We start from the raw sequence: 23,199 nt of genomic DNA on the forward strand, positions 1-23,199 counted from the left end.
TTTTTTAAGAGTATGAGTTAGAAAAGAACTCTATCAGAATATTAATGTCTTTCATTGTAATTTTATCTGAGCCCACTACAAAGCACCGGAATCCAAGTTTTTCCGTAATACTGGTAAGCGTGGCACAGAGTTTTGTTTCAGTACCCATCCCAAGTAAAAACTATGTAGCACATGTCTCATAACAACAAAACTGCAAGGATGACGGAACATTTAATCCAAGCTGGTTCTCACAAGTTGGAGTGTAGAGATGCTCAAAGAGGCTCAGTGTAATGTGCTGCCAACTAGCTGTCATGGGTTTAGGTGGAAAACAAAAGTAAGACGCTAAAGGACGGCCATATATAATTACTTAAAAAATCGCAATATATCACCAAATTGATTTTTCCCAAGTGAACGTAAAGCACTTTGGGCATTAAAGCAAGGTAGAAGAGTGCTATAAAAGTATACGCCATTTACCATTTCCTTTATTTTGCAGTGCAAAGGAAAACCAAAATCCACCATTAAGCAGTCAGCTTTGAACATTGCAGCATCTGACAGTGTAAAACATTGTTTTTTTTATTTTTACTGATACATTTTTTTGTTCAACTTTATTCCAACCAGTTGCATTTTAAACTTTTTTTTGCTGCACAAACCTTACATAATTTCTTTTATTGGTTCTTTTCCACTATTTGCTCTAAAATGATAGTTTATTTTTTGACTGTATGTAATGCACTAAAATAACTAGTTGATGAAATGTTAGTTTCTGCAGTTTTTAAATGTTCTTGACCCTTAGTTAAACATATTTATTTATTTGTACTATACGTCGTCTATAATAAAAGTGAGGCAGTATACTTGAAGTTTACTTTTCATGCCTTTTTTTTATTCTTGTAAACTCAAAATGTTCCAATTTAGTCTAAAGTATTCTATTAGTATCCTTTCTTCACTACACATACATGATCTATTAGATAATGACAATCTAAAATTTAGTGTCTGTTTCATTAGACATTAATGTTGAATTTTTGCTGTATAAATGTCTGTTTTTTGTAATATATCTTTTTTTTAATGTACCAAATACTTAATTGGGTCTTCATTTGCATGGATTACTGCATCAATGTGCTGTAGCATGGAGGTAATCAGCCTGTGTCACTGTGAAGCCTTGTTAAATGCCTTTATTTCATCACACTGGGTCTGGAGTTTCATCTTCTACCAAAGAACAGCCCATAGATTTTCTATCAGGTTCAAGTCAGGTCAGTTTTCTGGCCAATCAAGCACAATGACTTCATGGTCATTGAATCAGTTTTTGGTACCTTTGATTGTGAGATCTGGTGCCAAGTTCTGCTGGAAAATTAAACCAGCATCTCCATACAGCTGGCCAACAGAGACCACCATAAAGTGCTCTAGAATTTCTTATTAGATGGCTGCATTGACTTTGGACCTCAGATATTGGTAGACCGACATCTGCAGATGATACATCATCCCAAATCATCACTGACTGCAAAACTTTACACTGGATGTAAGGCAACGCAAATTCAGTGCATCTTCCTCAACACTATAGGACGTTAGTTTCCATATAAAATACAACCTTTACTTTAATCTGGGATTAGAACTTTGGACAAATGAATAAGAGCCCAATTCTTGTCCTCCTTAGCTCTGCTAAGATGCTTCTAGGGCTGCATGGTGGCAAGGTGGTTAGCACTCTTGCCTCACAGCAAGAAAGCCCCAGTTTGGGTATCAGCTGGGCGACCTGAAACAAGGACCAACTGGGACCTTTCTGTGTGGAGTTTGCATGTTCTCCCCGTGCATGCATGGGTTTTCTCAGGGGACTCAGACTTCCTCCCACCGTCCAAAAACATGCTTCACTGGTTTATTGGTTACTCTATTTTTTCCCTAGGTGTGAATGCGAGTGTGTGAGTGTGATTAAGGCCCTGTGACAAACTGGAGACCTGTCCAGGGTGTACCTGGCCTTCGCCCATAAGTGGTCAGGTTAGACTCCGGCAGGCCCGTGACCCCAAAAGGGACAAAATGGGTTTAGGAAATGGCACCCAACTTTGTGTATGCAACAAGCTAGCGTAGCAACTCTAGCCTATGTAACTCTTTGGTCTAAGCATTGATCCTAGCTTCAGTCCACTTCTCGTAATGCTTCCTCAAACAAATGACTGGACTTTGCTTGATAATTCTCTTAAGGCTGCTAAGGTTAATGTCAAATTTGGGGGTTTTGTTTATTGTAAGACACAATAGTTGTAAATTAAATTAAAGGCCTAAAATAGTTCAGTCTTAGCATGATAGTTCTATAAAAATACACTTTTTAAATTTTCTGCCAAAAAGTATTTAAACTTTTACACCATATTTTATTCCTCTCTTTTTGAGATGGACATAATGCATTTCGGTATTTCCGTCTCCATAAAGCCCCACATCAGTTATTTGAGAAACAACAGACACAGAAAGTTAACAGTCTGGAACTGTGTTTGACTTTTTTTTTAAACAAACAGTGAAATTATACAATGTTTCATTTGCTGTGGTTCATCTGAGGATACATGCAGGTAACTTAAAACCCAATGATTGTTTGGCGTCATTAGGACAGTGTTTGTCACTTTTGCATTTTGTGAACATAAATGGATGAGTTTGTTCCAATTTAAAGACAAGCACTTTTACAAAACAACAGACAGAAATGAAATTCCTTTAGTGGGCTTATCTACCAGCAGTTTTGTTGTTATTTTGATCTTAAAGGTGGCTGGAAGTTATTAGGATGCCATAAAGAAAAGATAGGATGCAACGGACAAAAAGATGAGTGAAAAAGGGCAACTCAAAAAGTCATTAAATGAAAGCAAAAAAAAAAAAAAGTGTCAAACAAATATTTCCGTATACATATCTGTACACTAATGTAAGACTAGGAACAAGTAAAAGAATGACTTTTTAAGTCAAAACAAGGGACGAAAATGAGATATTTCTCCCAACACTTCAGCAAGTAGCAATGTCCTCCATAGAACTTCTTTTAAAGGTCTTTGCATTCTCCTCCTGCCAACACTTCTTCTATACTGTGGCACCTTTATCCCTTCAAATGTAGGGCCAAAGGATAAGTGTTCCCCCTTTTTTAGCCCCTTAGGATGCAATATTTAGTGTTATTATTTTGAAGGAGTTTCCATTGATTGACTAAATAACCTGAAAAAAGCTCAAGTCTAAAAGCTCAGGAGTTTTTTTTTTGTTTTGTTTTTAAAGCCCAGGTAATGTGAGGGAAGAGTACTCAAAATAATGACTCCTCCACTGCCATACCTGATGGTGTAGACTTTCTTCAAGTTGATAACTTTAGGATTTTTATGAACAAACTGGGGATATTAACTGAGAATTACTGAGGAAGATAATACATAGTTTTATTTATTTCTGTTTAGAATATGTTTGTGAAGAATACTTTTTTTGCGTGTTAATCTGATGGAGTTTATGTGATAATTGTTGCATCATTTGGGCTGAATTAAGATTTTGGTGTGAAATTTGTATTCTGTTGAGCATAAATGTACAGCCTGTTGTGCATAAGTTGTTAAGGATTTTGCTGCAGAAAATATTTTAGAAACTATTTACATTTACTATTCATTACTAATTTTTGTTAAGTCTATTTACTTAAAATTATTTTGGATATCATTTAATAATACAACAATAATATAAAGCACAAGCACAAAAATAAATCTCTTAGCTGATTTTTGTCAACTTAATTGATAAGCTTTAAGAGTTATTGCAGACCAAATTTAGGCTTTACTGAATTATTTTCTGTTTTAATACAAAAGACCAGACCTGGAACCAACAGATGTTGCCTTTTACCATCTTTTTATTGGTTATGTTGTGAGCGTTTTTGGATGCTTTTGGGTGCATCTTCATGAAATAACAACATAATGGCAAGATCAATGTCCGCAGAGACCCCTAATGGTGGTCCGCCACTTGTGTGTGCTTTCAGCGTCGTCTCACCACTTTTCCTCCTCCGTCCCTCTCTCTGTCCCTCTCCCTCTCTCGGCCTCCGCCGCTGTGACTCCTCAGGAGCTGCTGGGCATCATGGATGGCCTGGGAGACTACGTCGCCGTCTCCTAGGAAACCTGAAGACAAAAACGTCGTGCAAGGATGAGATGTGAAAACAAAAGAGCTGTAAAAAGAAATTACAGTGAAGGAGAAGGAGAAAACAACAGGAGAAAGAAGAAGGTTAAATGTTAGTTATCCTCTGAAGGAAAGGCATCAATGATTTTCTGAACTTTAAAACAAAGGCTCAGCTAATCTTTTACAACCTACCTTAAGAAATTACAAAAAATATTGTAGACCATATACTAAATAAATGCAAGTAATCTACTTAGAGTAATGCAAACTGTTGCACAAATTTTACAAATATTTATGTAAATTATGGAATCTGTGATTTTGAGCCTTGTAGACCAAAAAATTGGGCAAAAGTGCTAAATTCTGGTTTAAATACACTAATTTCCCTTAATATATTTCAGTAATAAGGTCCTATGGAAATATCAATTAGATTGTATTGAAATTGTTATATGTAATCCTTCATACCAAGTAAGCAATTGAACTGGAAATAAAAAAGGATTAATAGTGAAAAAGCCAAATATCTTGGAAGGAATGTCTTCTGTGCACTGACACAACGAAGTATGCTTAAAAAAATCTTATTATTCTTTGCAGTTTCTTCATAAAGAGTTGCTGAGCATAAACATAATGTTTTTTAAGCTTCTCTTTTCTGTTTGTAATAAGTGTTTGTCCTGAGTAAATGTGCAAAAAAGATTCAACAGAACTTCTGAAAACCTTTGAAAACAAAAGGTCTCCCTGGCAGGTTCCAGTTGGCTGCTTTGTGCAAAATAAACTGCAAACTAGAAGGTTAAGGAGTTGGCAGCATGGTACACACCTCTGTTAAACAGAAGGAAAGTCGGGATAAAGACAATAAACTTTATCTGCCTGCGTTTGTTTGTGAAACAAAGACTTGGATTATTGTTTTTTTATTGTTCGAGAGAACCAGACTTGATCAATCAGGTGACATTAGTTTTTGTCCTTTATAAAATATTCCCTTAGACATTTCAAAAAGATAATAAATGGAAAAAACAACTCAATTTGACTGACTTTTTTCTTCCTTCCATCACTGCATTATGTTGAACCAAAGAAAGCCTTTTCACGATTGCGGTCTAGACTTGATAACTCACTGAGGGCGGATCGCGGTGGACTGTGGGACACCTCTCTCTGGTGGTCTCCATGCCTGTAGGCCAACGATCCCAGTTCCAGGCTCTGCGGACTGGAGGTCTTCCCCATCTCCAGACCTTTGGGCTTGGAGGTCAAGTTCAGGGGCTGACTGGCCTCCTAAGCACACAACGAGAGCTGATAAGCAAAGGTGGGGCCCAAACCCCGTCAAGTCACCAGGGTGTGTTCCGGTTTTGAGCGGCAAAGTTGGCATGCCGGAACACATCTGTCACACCTTTGTAGCATTTTTGGTCCTCAGGTGATCCTCACTCTTTCTTTACGCTTGTTTAATCAGGCTGTGTTGGTCTACCCCTTCTAGGGAAGTTGACGTGCGAGCACAGTTCACACTGCACGCGCACACACCTATACCACACACACGAAACCTTTAAACAGAGGGTGTGGTGTGTTCCTAAAGCTTTATCGTCTACAAAACACCAGAGAAGATATTCTTTCTATAATCCCGGGGGATTCACTTTCTTTGACATCCCTGTTTCCACGCAAACTTCGACTGTACTTTAACCCTATACACAGAAAATAAACAACTCACTCCTTTGTTGGGAATGTGAGCATTCAAAGGCAAACATGCAAATGACAGGATAGAAGTACAAACATGATCGTGGTGTTGTACCTGTCGAAATGAACCGCTACTTCTCTTGACGGGGGAGGGGTGAGTGTTCGGCAGCAGCTGCATTTGATAGTCCACCGCTGTGAAGGTTAGCATACGAGTTTAGGGGTTGGCAGGTCGGATGGTTACATAGATTTATAGATTCAAGGGTACAGTGGGTTTTAAAAAAAAAGCACACACTTCTGTTGTTTTTTTCTTCTTTTTCTACTGTGACTTCATGCAAATAAAACTAAATGCATATTTGGAGCTTAAGAACCAGGTCTGATCCAACATTCTAGAAAGGTACAAATGGGTTTGGTATCCATCTACCTATCACTAACACTTTCACTCACTTTTCCTAGCTTGTAAACACTGCAGTGCCGTCAAGCCAATGCATCTACATTAAACCTTCTCCTAGTTGGAAACACTCCCATCATCGTATCATGAAGTTCCTCTAAGAGCAGACTAAATGTCATGATGTCAAAAAACTACTTTTGCTCCTCTTGTTTTGGAGGAGCAGCAGGATCCAGGTTCTGACTGAACTGACAAACCTTCTTCAACAACCCTTTCTTCAAAGTTACTTTACTGGCAGTTTTTTTTTTTTTTTTTTTTTTTAAGAAATATGCTTAGACAGGTTTAAATATTTTAGTTGTTGGAAGGGCCAAATTGGATAGGCCAGATTGAAGTTATGTGGCTGTCTAGTAGGGTTAGATGATTGTTTTTTTATTTTAATACAGAAGTACAGTATTGTTTTGAAATGGAAAAAACTCATACTGGAGAATTAGGGATTTCAAAATATGACTTTTTACACAGTACACCCAGTATTTCAGAATATTATTAGAAACAGTTTTTTGTTGTTGTTGTTTGTTTAGCTCCTCTCTTTGAAGGTCCATAGACATATATATGCTTGCTGGACAATCTCTGACCTTATCTACTGGATTCTGAATGCCAAAAAAAAAACAAAGAGGGACAGGCACATTAACCGAGATTTTCTCTGTCCTACTTAACAACATAGGAAAATTGATGGATGAGTCAGGACAAAGTAAAGGAAAAGCTCACCCACAGGTGGACTAATGCAAAAAAAATGTCACCTCTAATAAAATAAAAACAATTGATATTTTAAACCTCCTCCCTCATTTGCATAAATGTCTCACCACATACCGTATGTTTATTTTGAGTGTAAAATAAGGCTTTTTAACATGGGGGTCAATTGGGAATTGAATATTTTTGACACCAGCCTCTAGTGGTGATGTGAGAAACTGCAACATTAGGTAATTTTGGGCTTGCATGAAAATTCAGGCTGGATGTTGGACCTCAAACTCCATCTTCCTTTCACAAACAAACAATGTGTCTATTCTTCCAATTTAAGGGGTCACTCATATCCAATCCCCACAAGGTATTACAACTTTTTACAGAGGAGAACCATGGACCTCAGACCAGTGTCACAATGAGAGTTAAACCCCAAATCTTTCCCCTGAATCGGAGGTTTGACAATATAACCCCTTTTTATATGGCAAATAAAGCAAATAAATTGGAAAACCTATAAGAGTTCCACGGACATTTTTTTTAGTTTATTTAAACAATTGCTTCATGATGGTACGTTTGTCTCAAGTGAGGACTGTCTGGCACAGATGCCAAAGGTAAAAACAAAAGGCAGAAAGTCCATTGTTGCCAATGTCTTACTTCTGCTACGTAATATTACACTTATAGGTTACTAGCTCAAGTACCATGTTTTAGTCATTTACCATTTACAAAAAAGATCAAAGGACCCAGTTAAATAATTTTGAATTTTGTTGTTTTTTATACTGTGAAGAAATCTTTCTACACAGAAGCCACTTTGCTGGTGGAACCAACTTACTTGGTTTGCAGGGAATTGGCTGCAGAGGCAGTGCCATTGGGGGCTCAGAGGCAACCGGAAGGGGCTGTGCATTGTGGTGAAACGCCGGGATCATCACATAGGGCATGTTCACCTGCTGGGACCAAACAGGAAAGCTTAAAGTTTGCCTTTTCAGCCTCATTCATTCAACTCTCAATGAAAGCGTTTCCAGGAGATGACCTGCATCTGTTGCTGAAGCAGGTTGATCTTGTGCTGCTGCTGGATTAGCTGCTGCTGCTGCTTTGCAATCTAAGACACAAAGGACGAACTGTTAGAACAAGTAGGATGTTTGCGTTGTTGTCTACATAAAAACGAAACCTCAAACAAAGGCCCCTTTCCTGTTTCTTTTGTCTGATTTGCCTAAAACTCATTTGCAGTCAAAACACAAACAGCAACAACACACAGGAACTCTCTGCTCTCTCCTTTGGGCCATTAGAAGCTTCCTCAAGAATATATACTAAAAGCATGCAGAAATGTATGCTCAACTGCGTCCGTTCGCATGAGTCTTACCTGCTCCTGTTGTTGTCGAGCCAGCTCCATCTGCTGCTGCTGTTTTTCCAGCAGTAGTGCGGCCATGTTCCTCTGCTCCGAGTGTGCCCCCAGCAGCTGCTCTCTCAGTCCGCTCAGTTGGTTGATCATCATCAACAACTGTAGCTCCTTCTCTGCCAGAGACTCCGGAGTACCTGGAAGGAGACATTTGTTCCTGTTCTTTTATTCTACCTTTGACCTCTTGTCTTTTGTCATCCAAAGGTATAAAAAAAAATATTTTCTAATAAAGGAATATTCATTCATTCATTCAACAAACAGAATCAACTGGATATGCAATTTCCTATGCCTTACTGTCAATACTTTGTCAGACTAACCAAAGTTTGTACCCAAGAAATTCTAACTTCATGTTTAAATATTTGTGAATCAGAAAGAATTATTTTCAAGAGCCTTCATGGCATTTCTCAAAGCTCAGTAGGAGCTGTTAGGAAAGAATAGGGTGAGTTTAGAAACAATGGATCTCTGTTATCACTAGGAGATATCTATTCCTCTCACGCTTCCCTACATATCTCAATAGGTGGACACAAAAAATTCAGCTCACGTCGTGGTGGTACAATAACGTAAACTTTTTTTAGCTAAGTGGACACAGTCTTAATAATTGGCATCCATTTGATATTTGAAACTGCCAATGCATGCCTTTTAAAACAAAAATCACCTTTGTCATAGTTGGCACTTTTTTTAGGCAACAAATACATGTTTAGTACAAACCAGAGAGACCAAAAACAAAGGAATAGTTTGTCAAAAATTCAGTTGTTTATTTCCTGATCAAGTTTTTATTTGATTTCATTTTATTTATTTTTTTTATAGCTTTTTACAAACATCTGGTTTTGAACCATTACTGCTGTGACTTTCAGTACTAGATTAACTTTTGGTATGTAGCTGTTAATCTTTACAGACATTATGGTAAACGAGGTCAACGGTGCAAGTTTGAGTAAAATGGATTAAAAACATCCAATGGTATAATTTAGCCGCATGACTTGTTGGGGGAACGTTCAGGTGTCCTATCACCATTATTTGATGATTTGGTATCTCAGTAAGACATTGCCTCCCACTTTTGACTCCGTTGTATGACTCTAATGTGGATTTTGAACAAACATCTCTCGGTTTTAGGGAAATCACTGCACAAGTGAGTTAATTCCACAATCTTCAGCAGTGGAAGAGGACGTCTCTTAGCTTTCAGTCTCGTTTCTGCAGGAAATGATTGTTGTTAATTGCCAAATGTTTTAGATTGTTTAGAGCATGTGCTGACTGTATATGACATTGTGTTTTTTAAATTGGATATCAAACTCTAATGTGAGAAAATAAGTTAGAGGGAAGTGCTTCATCAGAATACCTTTTTGATTCTTACAATCTGAATTTTAGAAGCAGCTACAATGTTGTCCTAGAACATTACAATCTATTTAATAACGCCAGTATTTAAAAGAGGATTAAACTACAATGTTAAGTCACATATTTTCATCAGCAATGGGGAATAAAGGCTGTAAAAGTTGGCGGTGGTGTCTCGCACTGACCTTTCAGTGGTCCAGCCCTAGCAGAGCTTTTATCCTGAAGTTTGTCCTTCCAGTCGGGATTCAGGAGCTTCTCAATGGTGGGCATTACTGTAAGCAGAGCACAAGTACTGAGTTGCACTACAATGCGTCAAACATCGTATTCTGTCCAATAAAATACATCTAACTGTGCTGCAGAACCACTCTCTGAGCCACCCTTCTGCCTTTTTATTGGTGCTGATTGAAGAAGACATTGGAAATGTCGAAGGCCAGAGACTGTTTGTGCATCAGAGAGAAGTTTTGAGTGTTTGAGTGGATCGATATTTGGACAGAGAACAATCCGAGGTCAGCAAGTGGAGTGAATTTGAGAAAAATTTCAGGCGAGCTCAGACTTGTGCGACACTTGAGGGCAGGGAGAGTCTGAGCGAGTGGCTCGGGGAGAAGCCTTTCAACAAAATCAGATGAAAAAGAAAAGCGCCGCCTTTCCCCTCCAGCTCATTCAGAAGCCAAAACAACACATTCACTCTACAGGACCAACTGTCATCTCTCCGCATCAATTCAACACAAAACTCTTTGTTAATGCTGAATGGAAGGAGAATGAGGTGCACTCGAAATAGTACTTTATGGAGACATCGGTGTTTGGTAGGATGATTGTGGACATTAAAGACTCCTGCAGTAAAACTGAGGAGTCCACAATGCAACAGGGTCATATAGGTTGTTTGGAAAACTTTTTTGTGATGTTACGATGCTTTGATTTATATGTATAAAACTTAAAGCTTCCAGGTTTAGATGTTTGCATCAGATTTTTCTTTCTCGATGGCTGAAAATCCTAAAATCTACTCAACACCACAGTCAATATCTGAGAGAAAAATTATCAAATTTGGCATTAATGGAGCCTGAATTTGTGTTGACTGGAGGTTTACTCCAACCAGCTTGACCATTGGACAAGGAGGGATGGGTATCCTTAGGGTGCTGAACAGGTACTTTTGAAATGATTCCAGTGCCTAAACAACCAGTGCCTCAAAAATGAAAAAGCACGATAATATTTTCCAAAACATTTATTTAAGTGCTTTGAAGCAGCGTCTCAAGGTGATAGAATTTGCAGAAGATGCTTTAATTCTTTCTGATAGTCTGCACTGCATCTCTATTTTCACACACATAAACGTTCATCACCGCGATATTGGGTTTTTTTTTTTTTTTTTGGAGCATTGTACTCTGATCCATCAGGTCACTGAATAAGAATCTATTGCTGTGGAGTACAGGTAAACTTTCCCTTGCTTCTCCTTTCGGCACTTTGTCTACCTCACAGTCCCATCAATTCTCACGGCCACAATCGCTGAAAAGGTAAATGATTGGCTTGAATTGTACAGCAAAACTGAATAAAATACAACTGATGACATGCCCAGAACAAAGCACCGAAATGTTCACTTTTATATGGTACCGGTACTGGCACCAACTTAGCACTGAGTTTTTGTACTCATGTCTATAAACAAATAGGCAAGAAAGTTAAAGTAAGAGTTTAGAATCACCTATTGATTCATTTACTTACACCCCCCCCCCCCAAAATAAAAGCACCAACTGGGGACCTGATTTGAAAAGCTGATTAGAAAAATTACTTCATCCCCCTTTACGACAAGATGTCTTATGAAATTTTGAAGAAAGAAACATTGATTTTTGACCACAGGCTCTACGCAAGTTAATTTTTGAATAAAATTGGCCTCATCATAATGGGAGTCAAAGGGGAATGGCTCCCCTTTAAAACCACCCTGGTGGTCATTTAAGGTAGAGCAATATTTGATACTTCAAATTTAGGAATGGAAGCTTGTGTTTAATATTTAGATGCCATCACGGATGTCAATGGTACACAGGTAGACCGGTCGACCTTTGGTAGGAAGATTGCAGATTCGGTTTTCGCCTTGCTGTGACAACGTGTTGAAGTGTTCTTGGTCAGACACTGAACTACACGTTTCCTGGTGGTTGTAGGTTGTCACCATTGTTAGGCAGTGGAGTGAATGTGTGTGTGCATGTGTGAATGTGACTAAAATGGGCAATAGGCATTTAACCCTTCAACTCTCATTTGCTTGTTTACATTAAAAGTGGGGTCATCTGGACCCCACAAGACAGTGTGCTGAACTTTTTTTTTATCTTTGATTTCTGAGTTTCACTAATGTACAAAGAAGACAAAATCCTGTCCATCTTTGTCCACATTTGTCATGGAAGGAATCACATATCAATATATATGTGGTTGGAGTCATCTGGACCCCAAAGATAGCGGAAGGGTTAAAGAAGGTAGAAAAGCCCTAAAGAAGAAGACATCATTTACCATATTACATGACATAGAAACAGGAACTACTTTTTGAACTATTTGATTAAAAATTTGAACTAAACAAATAGAAAAAAAGTTACTGAATTCATGAAAGCGCAACAATTCTCACATCACACACAGACCAATATGAATTTTAATTTCCTTGAAAAACATAGACCAAGAAAACAGGAGTGGGAAGTACCTAAAGAAGAAACATAAAATTGGACATACCTTCCTTGAAACTGGATTGTCTGTCTGATCTGTCATGAAGCGGAGCTTCTTTCATCAGGCTTTGCCTCTGAGGAGGCTCCTTTCCTGGAGATGCCTCCTGTCAGGAGAAAAGAGAACATCCCCTGAGTTTAATAAATGGAAAATCTCCCCCTTGGTCTGACCAATCTGGGACGTATCTAAAAACACTTCATCATGCCTTCCATTAACATCCTTACTGAAGGGGAGCGCGATAGTGGGGGGGTCAGTTGGCGGGCCTCGAGAGGCTGATTCCCAGGCCAGTCGTGCAAAGGAGATGTCTTTGGAGGGTCAGAAATGGTGCAGACTCCACCAAGTCCTCCACCGTCCTCTCGCTCTACTTTGACACCAACGTCAGCCATGATGGCATCTGCGCCAGAGAGGACGTGCCGTGCCGGAGGACTGGGCTCAACCATTCTGTTGACAGACGACCACAAAATAAGACCTGGTTTCATTTGATGAATTCTCAAGACCACGATGTCAAACAAGGAGTTGATAACATTTAACAAACATCTTTAGAACCATAATATGCCCCTTCAGATGATATCACTGGAAAAGTAGGGCTCTTTGATGGGTTCAGGTCTATGCTGTGGGTGGGACTCAAGCTCCTGTTTTTGTGCCAGCTTAGCCTTCTGTCTCCCATCTCCCTGACAGCATCCAGAGGATAGCCCACAACTGATCTACTCTTCTGGATAACTTTATCCCATTTAATAAGGTTTATTTGAAAAAGTTGCCATTCATGTTTTATTAAAATAAAAAAAGACACGTTTATACCAACTGCAACCCCACTTTAAATTGATTTAAATATGTTTTAGATTTTTCCTTTTTATTCATCAGTTAGGAATGTTCCTGCAGTTCAAATGTGTATAATTGATAATTAACTCATTAATGATCAATCTGTTGATTGATTACTTTTTAATAAGTGTTTGTGTTGATGTAAATTGGTGAATAATTTTAGGGATATCCTTTCATTTGGTAATATCCATTATTTGAACAAATCCATATCTCTAAAATTCTGGTCTTTTTCACACGAGCAACTTCAAACTTAAAATCCACAAAAAACTTTATATATCAAAATGAAGTCATTTTAAAATAAAGTTGTAAAAATTGGGAATAAGTTGACAAAACGTTCTTTGTTACAGTAAGTTTTAAAAGTTTTTTTTATGAGTAAATTTGTGCAAAAATCAAAAGAAAATACGTGTTGAAAAGAAGATTTTTCAGGACAAAAATACTAGAACAAAAATGGTTATGACAAAAAAATGTTGGACAGCATTTGATAACAAATTTTATTTTTGCTTTATTTATAAAATAGAAAACCAATTCTCTAACCTGTGAATTGATCCTTTTGAACAAATTTAAATAATGTTTTGAAATCTTAAAAAAATTGAGATTGAAGAATTGGGATATGGTTTCAGCTGCGGATTTTTTTTTTGACCTTTTAGATGCAAGTCAGATGGAGCTGAATGTGTTTAAGTCTCAGTGTGGCATTTGGTGATGTCTGTCCCTGTGTAATGACAGGTTATGGACAAACATGACATGAAAGAGCACAAAGACTGAGTGAAACAGGTTTGAACCAAAAAAAAGAACAATAACAAAAACCAAGTTGAGAGCGCATTTGTGTGTTTGTGGCTTCCCAGCTTTGCAGCAGAAGGAAAAGAAAAAAAACACAGCAGACAGCAGAACAAAACAAACAGAACACACAAGGGCAAAAAGTGCACATATATATAAAGAGGCAGAAAAAAAAGCCATTGTTGGAGCCGGGGAACAAAGGAAGCCGGGACAATGGGGGAGAGGCTGACAAAAGCCGGCGGCCGCAGGAAACAGGCCGGATAACAATGCCAGCGGAATGTGCCGACCAACTCGGGAACACGGCAAAAAAAAAAAAAAAAAACAGCAGAGCGCCACCGTTCTGCGGGAAACATAATAATGATTACAGCAATCCCCCCCCCACCACCACCACACCTCCAATTCACCCAGCCAGTTTCTGAATAAAGCCACCTGCCAGGCCCCAAGGCTCCAAACCTCAGTCATGAGCATGAACACCAGTCTGGAGCACAAATGTGCAGTGAACTCGGCTCCTTTCACAAACTGTCACAAAACTTCACAATTAATATTCTGCATGTTAATGCATCCTGCTTGACTTTAGCTTTTCACGACACTGGGGCTCAGGCGGCCTTTTGTACTCTGGTATTGGAAGCATTCAGGAACAATGAAGTGCTTCACTTTCTTCAAAGCCAACAAACAAATTCCGTACATGTGGGATTTCGCAACAAACCGCATTGTCTTCACCTTGTTTCTCAAGTTAAAAAAAACAAAAAACGCTTCCAATCAAAGGCTGAGCCTTTTAAGCTGGTCGGAGGAAAAAAAATACAAGTCAGATGACAGGAGGTGGTTCATACTTTCATAACATAACAGTTTCAGTTTTCACTCCTTTTTTTCTAAATCCCTTAAAATATTTAAGTGTTGTTTTATTGATTCTGTCTGCCAGAATAAGCATGTATCAAAGCAATTTACTCAAATCCAAGCCCTGATTGTCATTTGTTTCATGCTTTTGAATTTACCTCTTGACAATCTAGCAGTTGGTAACAAAGCTACTGTAAGCTGTATGCTTTTTGTATTTTTTTAAAGTTTTCTTTGTTGACTTTTATTGTCTTTTTCTCCTTTTTAAAAGTCACGTCAATGGTAATTGGAAAATCAATGACAAATCCTGGGATTAAAATGAGCACTTTTTAAAATAAAATGCCAAATTTTAGGGCAAAAAAAAAATCTTCAATTTGGTACTTTTACTTTCTAATGTCTAATCTTTGGCTGAATCCGAATTGCTTACCTACCCCTCATGGCTACTCCGTAGTGCTCCAATTGTAGGGCCATTTGAGGCTTTAGTGGTGTCCAAAAGTATGTTTTTAAGGTGGAACCATAGCGACTTAAGACTTATCCCTCCACCGGTAGGGTGACACGTGTCAATGTTGTGGCATGGAGGAGAAACGCATTTCTTCACGTGGATGTACTCTGAAGCACAAAAATTTACACTTAAATGTAAGTTATTTAAGTTTTGCTTTTGCAAGACTTTTTAAAATGATTAAACTAATGTTATGTATTTTCCAAGCACATTTGTAACGTCAGACTTTGAAGACACATTTTTTTCCATATCTCTCCACTTGGAGGGATAAATGTAGGGATAGGGAAGCAATTCAGATTCGGCCTTTGACTAATCCCCGTTGGGCCAAACTTACCACAGAGGGCAGTACAGCATGTAGCTATGTTAATGGTATCAGTCGTTAACCTTTAACACTGGCGCTTTAGATGTCTCCTGTGTAGACATTAATTGGACTTCCATAACTCTTCAACCATTTATGCAGTTAATGTAATTCCAGCTGATTCTTACGAGGAGCAAAGCCATTTTTCTCTGCATCAAAATCCATTGAATTATTATTATTATTTTTTTTATATATGGTCGAAGAGTTGCATGTGTTGTTAAGGGGATGCCAGCCGCATGTGGTAAAAGTTGTCTGCTGTAATGGTATGATAGATAAACTTTTTTTATTAACCAATATGTTAAAAAAAGTATGTTTTTGACTTTAATGGATGATCAGTTTTTTTTCCTCACCAAAAGATACATTTACTGCAATTTTGTTTTGTTAGGTTACCATCATTGCGTTTAGAGGAAACGGCAGAGTTCACGAAGGGGGGAATAGTTTCATTTGTAGTTGATAAACTGGGTTTGGTTATTACACTGTATAGTTTATCATAAAGCACCAGTTTATAAAGGAGGTTAACTCAAAGCATTATACAAGATGCTTTAACATCAGGCATTATTAATTACAATTATAATCCATTTTAGTTTGTTCAACAGCTTCTTTGCATATAAAAGACAGTAGCCTGTTCCTATAAAGCAACATTAAGACTTCCAGTGGGTAGTAAAGGGTTTGCTGTTGGTTTATCATAGTCAAGTAGGTGTGACATCATCAGAAACTGTTGGTTTTAGAAAGGAAGAACCCCAATAGGTGAAAATTTTAACTGCTAAATATAACCAAAAAATTAAATTTCTTTGCTTTGAGATGTCAAAACTTTTGGATAAGCTCAAGCTCTAAGACATCACATTTTTATTTTTTTGGGTGAGTGGTGGAAGTACCAAAAAAAATGGAAATCTGCATTTTAAATGTAGTATTTTGTTCCAAACATGTTCAGTTCTTTTTCAAAAGCTGATGAATCACTTTGTGTTGGGCTGCATAGTTTGCATTCATGCTTGGTGGGGACTCTTTTTCACAGCTTTAGCTGCTGGCAACAGTCATAAGCTGTCACTCAGTGAAGATTTTTGCCATACCACCTGCCGGCTCAACCAGTAAACATCTCTCTTGTGTTCATATCCACATTGTTAGAATCAACAGAGTAATAAAATAAATGTAAAAAATTCCTGCTTTTCAAAGGGTTTGGTTAAAGCACAGAAGACACACCCACCTAACAGACGAACAAAAAAAATAATTTTTTGACCTCACAGCTGAAAATTTCTTTCACAACAGGAAGTAGTTTTCAGAATTACATTCTAAAGAAATCCTGCCAACAAGGGAGATTTTTTTCCCCAAGATAAATGATGTAGGAGGACAAACATTTCAACTTCCACCACACCCATTTTCTTTACCATAATCATCTTATTTTTACTTCCTTGTCCTTTTGCTTTACATAAGGTGAACTTAAATGGCTGCATAGAAAAATCAGGCTTGTTGACCTCAAATCATTATGTTGATAAAAGCTAGCAAGCTGAAATTTGTGTTCTCATTTAAGAAAAAGATTATGTGAACATCCACGAATTGATTAAAATCATTTTGCTATTATATTATAATATTATATTATTTATAATTTAACTATTTTTAAACTAGCCTCTTTGAGCTAATTTAGCAAGCAGTATTGCTAGCATAAAGATGCATTCGTACCACAGAAAAAGAAAGAAAGAAATGGGGACCAATGAGAAAATGTTTTACAAAACCAAAAGCAGTAAAGAAAGAATTTTAAAATCCCTGAAAATGTAATTTTAATTTTGCCAAATAATTTTTGTAGCTTGGAGTTTTCTGACTAGCAAAGCACAACAAAACACAAGGACCCCTGGTGGTCAAATGATGTCATAGCAACTTGTAAAGAGCGACTGAAGCACAGACAGATTACATGACAACAACAAAAGTTTAGAAAGACAATCTGGTCTTCAGTCTTGTAATATTGTTGTTCATTTACAGTAATTATCCTGCATTAATCTTTAAATATATACTAGAAATTAAATCCTCGATGGTAGAAGACATCTAAAACCCTTCAGCAGAATAAAAACACAACCTTTTCACCTTAAAACCCAAATATGTCCTCAATCAATTGAATACAAAATAGGATTAGCATTGTAAACTATTACCTTTTGGGCCTTTTGTGCTTAAAAATACTGTTTAACAGGATTTCCCAGAATTCCACTGGAACTTTATGATAACATGAGACAAAAGCAGGGTTTGGGAATGTTACCTAAAAAATAAGTATAGTTATGCAGTACTTTGACCAAAGCACAACTAAGACAGTAATTAAATCTCTCCATAATAAAAGTAACCAGAGGAAGGAACTATTGCATTATTGTTAAAAAAAAACAGTTTATCAAGATTTTGATTTCTCTGACCAGCCTCAACAAGTCAGTTGAAATGAGTAATAAATATATGTACTTGTATATAATCTTCAATATTTATTTCATATCAACAGACAACAAAATGATTATCCTCCAGTTCAAATACTCTCAATGTGACAAAAGTAAACCGTGTCAAAGTGTTCAAGGCGTGTGTAACTCGCCTTGAACTAAAATAAATCAAACTAACAACCTGAGACAACTGGAAAAGTCAACAAGCTGTATTTCCAAGTGTTTTGTTCACAACAAAAGTAAATATTTAAGCAACAAAGTGCATTCAGCTCTATTTTCAAAGCTAAATTAATCAAGCTTATGATATCAGACAACTGGTCTGGTAAGTATCTTTCTTCAAAAGTAAATAGTTAAAGAATATGAAATGTCCTTGCAGTAACTGTAGCTAATTAAATACCTGAAATAGTTCTTATATCTCAGCTTAGAAAATACAACTTTCCATCAGGCTGCTATGGACTCGCTGTTTTCATTTCCTCCACCCGTTTGTTGTTTGTGGAGTTGTGTACAACAATTGGGGTGAAAAGAAAGCAGCATTCAATACAACCATTACGCTATTAACTTAATTCAAGCGGATTCTGAAGCTGATGTAAACCAGGGCTGCCCATTCCTGGTCCTCGAGAGATACCACCCTGACTGTTTTTCAGATCTCCAAGCCCTGCCAGCTGCTGTTTAGTTCAGTCAGACGTCTTCAAATTCTGATTGACTGAACACACCTGGTCCAGGTAATCGGCAACAAGCAGTGCAAGGAGAGCTGGAAAACAAGTTGGGTGGTAGCTCTCGAGGACCAGCCCTGATGTAAAGTCGTAAGTCATTTCTTTGAAATGTGCAAAGGAATTCTCAAAATCCTAACAAAAATGTAGACTGTGGATCCTTTCTTCAAACTCTAGAGAACAACCAATTTTAATCACACATGACATTGCTTTTTAGTCATTTGACTACAAAAAATGCCCTATTATTCAAAGTATAAAAAAAAGAAAAACATCTCAGGGTCTCTGAAATCCTCCTTGTGGTTTAACAGCATACTCGTATTAAGCCTGCGTTGTGGTCTAAACTGATCGGTCATTGAAAGGTGAAGGCCCACCTCTGATTGGCTGGGGTCCAGCGATTCCTCATGTGTGTGTTTGTAAATGCTGCAGCCACAAGGAGGTGAGTAGCTTGATAGAGTGGATGTAGCCTCAGCTTATGAAAACAGCTTAGAAAGAAAGGTTGACCCCTTTGTTTGGGAAAAACATTTGAGATTAGAAAGACATTTTACAAACTCAAACCTACAGAGCATGCCATGGACTCGTGTAAAGATGGTCCTTACATTGGTTAACGGGGAAGGAGTATTTTTTCAAACACAACATGGCATCTAACACTACATCACATATGGTTAATAGATTTAAATATTTTTTGGAACAAACTTGTTTTTTCCTCCTTCAAATGAATATTTACCAAACTGAAAATAGGTTCGGGCTGCACGGTGGCGCAGTGGTTAGCGCTCTCGCCTCACAGCGAGAAGGCCCCGGTTCGACTCCCGGCTGGGACCTTTCTGTGTGGAGTTTGCATGTTCTCCCCGTGCATGTGTGGGTTTTCACCGGGGACTCCGGCTTCCTCCCACCGTCCAAAAACATGCTTCATAGGTTCATTGGTGACTCTAAATTGCCCCTAGGTGTGAGTGTGAGAGTGAATGGGACTGGCGACCTGTCACGGGTGAACCCCGCCTTCGCCCTTCAGTACCCGGGATAGGCTCCGGCACCCCCGCGACCCCGAAAGGGAAGAAGCGGACAAGAAGATGGATGGATGGATGAAAATAGGTTAAGGTGAAAAGGATTGACAACTTTTAATAATATAACAACCAATCCATTTTGCAATGATAATATATTTGGTCTTTTTTGACAGCACTAAGAAATGAAAACAAAAAAGTGGATGAAGTCGCTGAGAAAGCTGTCTGAAAAATGGAAACTGCAGTTTATGATGCAATACATTTAGCATTTTCTTTGTTTTAAAGAGGAAAAAATAAATCTTTGTGAGACTGAAGATTAAACCAATGTCTACATTTTTGCTGATAATTTGATTGACCTTATGAAAGCATCCGCATGCTGGGGGGTGTGTATCTAAAATCGCCTCTGGTGTCATAGAAAGTTGCTTGACTAGTTTTCCTGCTTAGACACAACAAAGCTCATGATCTGCACATTCATTGTAGAAACTGTGGAAAAACAATGACGGGCAAAAATAGTACAATTGTGACAAATTAGTTCAAACACTAAAACTAAAAAAGCTTAATTTATTTCTAAACATATGAATAAACAGGAATTTATGCTAAAAATCTGTGCTGGTAAATCTAATGTGGTTCAAAATGCAGGTGCACCAGTGCAAAAAGTTAGTCTGGATCCCTAATGAACCAATAAGTCAATGTACAGATGTGATCAGAGGTCTTGTCACATTTTGAGAATCCATCTGGTAGCAGTGCGTTGTGGGCTTTGCAGCACATCTAGAGTTCAAATATCCAAACTTAAGCCAAGAAGATGCTTTACGTCAACCAATCAGGGCCCAGCTTTTGCCCGGGACGTGTTGATTACATGATCAGCAGGTGAAGTCTGTATTGTAAATAATTTATAGTCAAGTCTTCCATGTAGCAATAAGGCTAAAACTTTTGACACCATCTCCTCCCACCACAGTTGTCAGGAGCTTGTCGTTTGAAGACATTTTTGGACAAGTGCTAAGCATTGAATTTGAAGCACGTTGAAAGAAAGCCATTAGATAATAATTCACTGGAGGTATGTGTGTGTTTGCAGCATTAAAGGGTAGTGCAAGTGCTAATTTTTTTTATCAGATTACTGTTGTGTTGTGTTTGAGCAACCAGAGCTTTTTAAAGGACTTCATGAATATGCGCTAAAAAAGAAGCCAGGTTGGAGAAAGTTCCTCCTTGTCATCAGATGTCGGTTGTTGGCAAGTGGATTTAAATGTTACGGTCTGGAACTGCAACCTTTTTTTAGAAAAAAAAAGAGTGCCTAAAGTTTTCTTATTGTCTTATCTCTGAATAAGAGAAAGTGATTCCTCCACAACGGTTACTCAAATCAGCAAATGTCTTCTCAAAAGGCCTTAAGTGTTTAAAACTACTAAACCCACTAAAACTACTGCTGAATGTGGAGTCTGTTACTACGCCATGTTACTTTCGTCAAATTTTATCCACGTTGCTCAAGATTTCAGCTTCTCTAGAAGAAATAAGGACAGAGGGATGAAGATGGGGGGAAGCTGCGGTCTCCTCAGTGAGGGGGTTGATTTCTCAGAGGGCAGTGGCATACTTTGCCGGGTCCCACGCTCAAGTTATTCCTGGGTCCCCCCCTCGACGTTCCTAAGGGGCGGCTGGACCGCGGAACTGCCACAGGTGGCGTTCACACGCCTGAGTGTCACCCAGCGCAGAGGTATGCCAGGATCTGAGCTCTGTTGACAGCCAGGAATGTACGCTGAGGTGCAGGCATGCTTTCTGAACATAACTCCTTTTTGTTTTGTTGTTTGAGACAATGCCTGTGATGTCTTTGAGAACAACGCTCAGAGTCAAGGCCACTGTTCCATTGCTCATCGTGTTTCAGACCGGCCAGTCTGCAGCTGTGATCCAACTATCAGTGTCTTTGCGTGACTGGAATTGTGTTCTTGTGCTTTTTCTGACCACTAGCAGAGCTGACCTGCTTTTATCCGCTCTGTCATACAATCACAGACAAAGCTGCCCCAGAACAGCTGGCGATTTAAAAAAAAAAGTGAATAAGAAACTTGTGGTGGAAACTCGAGGAATCATTCTCGTGGTTAGATTAACTCAACGAGGAAGTGAACGACTACAGCGGCTTTAAGCGCCAGTTAATTTGCCTGTTTATCCAGAGTTGCAAGTATAATTATGTTTTATAAAGGTTTACCGATGTTTGATCAAGCAATGCTGTAAATTTAAACAGTGTTTTATAAATATGTCATAAAATCATTATAAACACATAAAATGTACCTTCAAAATTAATAGTAATGCAACCAACTTTTTATTTCTGCATGGGTTTCCAGAAAAATGGATAACCAAATCGATCTTTATTTAATGACTACAGAAATTACTAATCAAATTCACCAATCTACATTTAAGACCAATAAAAATGTTTTTTAGTGAAAATGAAAAAAGAATAATTACTGAACAAATTAGCAGCTAGTGAATTGTTGACTCGGTTATTTGGGAATGTTGTAAAACAAACACTGCAATAAAAAAAATGTTTAAAATCCCTGAATCAGTTTTATGAAAAATATCAAATAGTTTTTTTTATTTAAGATCTAAAAAAATATGGCATAGTTCCAACTTGTACAAAATTTTAAGTTTAAATGTCCAGTCTATGTAAACTGAAACAAAGCTAACCTTGACATCTGATGTAAAATTAGTTTTCTTTACGTGGTGCAGCAAAATGACTCTTAAAAAAAGCAAAAAACATTTTTTTTGGAAATCCGAGAAGGATTTTAGCTTTGCAAAAATCTATATTAAAAAGGCTTAAACAGTTTTGTGGGTTTCATTAATTCTGTATGTTAGCTTAAATCTCGCAGTGTGGCAAAAGAAAGAACTTTTTAGCAACATAATCAACCTTCGCATACACAAGAAAATCCCAAAAGTGCTTCATCATACTCCCTGCAGTATTTCTAAGGGGATAACGTATCCACACTTTCAATCGAAGTTGATTTGAGCCTTTGTGCTCAGACAGTTCTGAAAGTTTGAGTTTTAAAGAGGATGTAGCTAGGTAATGCTAACGTCCAGAGCTAACAGTAGCTTGCTTTACTTTAAAGGCCTCGTGCGGTGAAAATCGTGATTTTTTTAAAAACTGCAATAAAACATTGGTATTTTTGTCACAAATGAACCCCCGTATAATTATTTTGTCACCTGCGGCCCCATGCACTCTCTACAAGCGTTCAAAGATAGCGGGGTCGCTCAGATTTTGTGCAGCCACCGATAAGTAGGTCATAGGTCGTGTGACGTCAGTACAGGAACATACAGCTAGATCCGCTAGTGTTGTGATGACTTTCTGGGCATGGAATTACTTAACATAATAGAATTTGGACTGCCGTGGATTTGGGGATTCGAACGGGATAATGGTGAATAGGTGTGTGGTATTTGGGTGCAGTAATGTGCCGAAGAAGGGGGTCTCCCTTCATGAATTTCCCCTTTCAATAAAGGAAAGGGGCGCTCTCCGGTCAGGGGGAGGCTTTGAGCCCTCCGGAGGAGGAACGCGGGGGGTGTACAGGCACCTGGGGGGCGCGCGCCGGATGGCCAGGGTGAGGCCGCCGCGC

General features: G+C 38.2%; 1 protein-coding gene across 3 annotated transcripts in view; it reads right to left on the reverse strand.

Annotated features, from left to right (window-relative positions):
• LOC112144671 (SRY-box transcription factor 13) overlaps positions 1 to 23,199 on the reverse strand; it is a 59,984-nt gene that overhangs the window by 5,856 nt on the left and 30,929 nt on the right. For 2 of the 3 annotated variants that reach the window (XM_024269333.2, XM_024269335.2), the window contains exons 2-10: positions 12,449 to 12,665; positions 12,234 to 12,330; positions 9,722 to 9,808; positions 8,175 to 8,347; positions 7,845 to 7,913; positions 7,647 to 7,761; positions 5,813 to 5,889; positions 5,151 to 5,304; positions 3,931 to 4,055 (exon numbers count right to left, since the gene is read on the reverse strand). In XM_024269333.2, the coding sequence (XP_024125101.1) occupies positions 3,931 to 4,055; positions 5,151 to 5,304; positions 5,813 to 5,889; positions 7,647 to 7,761; positions 7,845 to 7,913; positions 8,175 to 8,347; positions 9,722 to 9,808; positions 12,234 to 12,330; positions 12,449 to 12,665 (1,114 nt within the window). The remainder of the gene's footprint in view (positions 1 to 3,930; positions 4,056 to 5,150; positions 5,305 to 5,812; positions 5,890 to 7,646; positions 7,762 to 7,844; positions 7,914 to 8,174; positions 8,348 to 9,721; positions 9,809 to 12,233; positions 12,331 to 12,448; positions 12,666 to 23,199) is intronic. The other variant, XM_024269334.2, reaches the window with a different exon arrangement.

The sequence above is a fragment of the Oryzias melastigma genome, linkage group LG5 (assembly GCF_002922805.2).
Source record: "Oryzias melastigma strain HK-1 linkage group LG5, ASM292280v2, whole genome shotgun sequence".
Taxonomy (NCBI): Eukaryota; Metazoa; Chordata; class Actinopteri; order Beloniformes; family Adrianichthyidae; genus Oryzias; species Oryzias melastigma.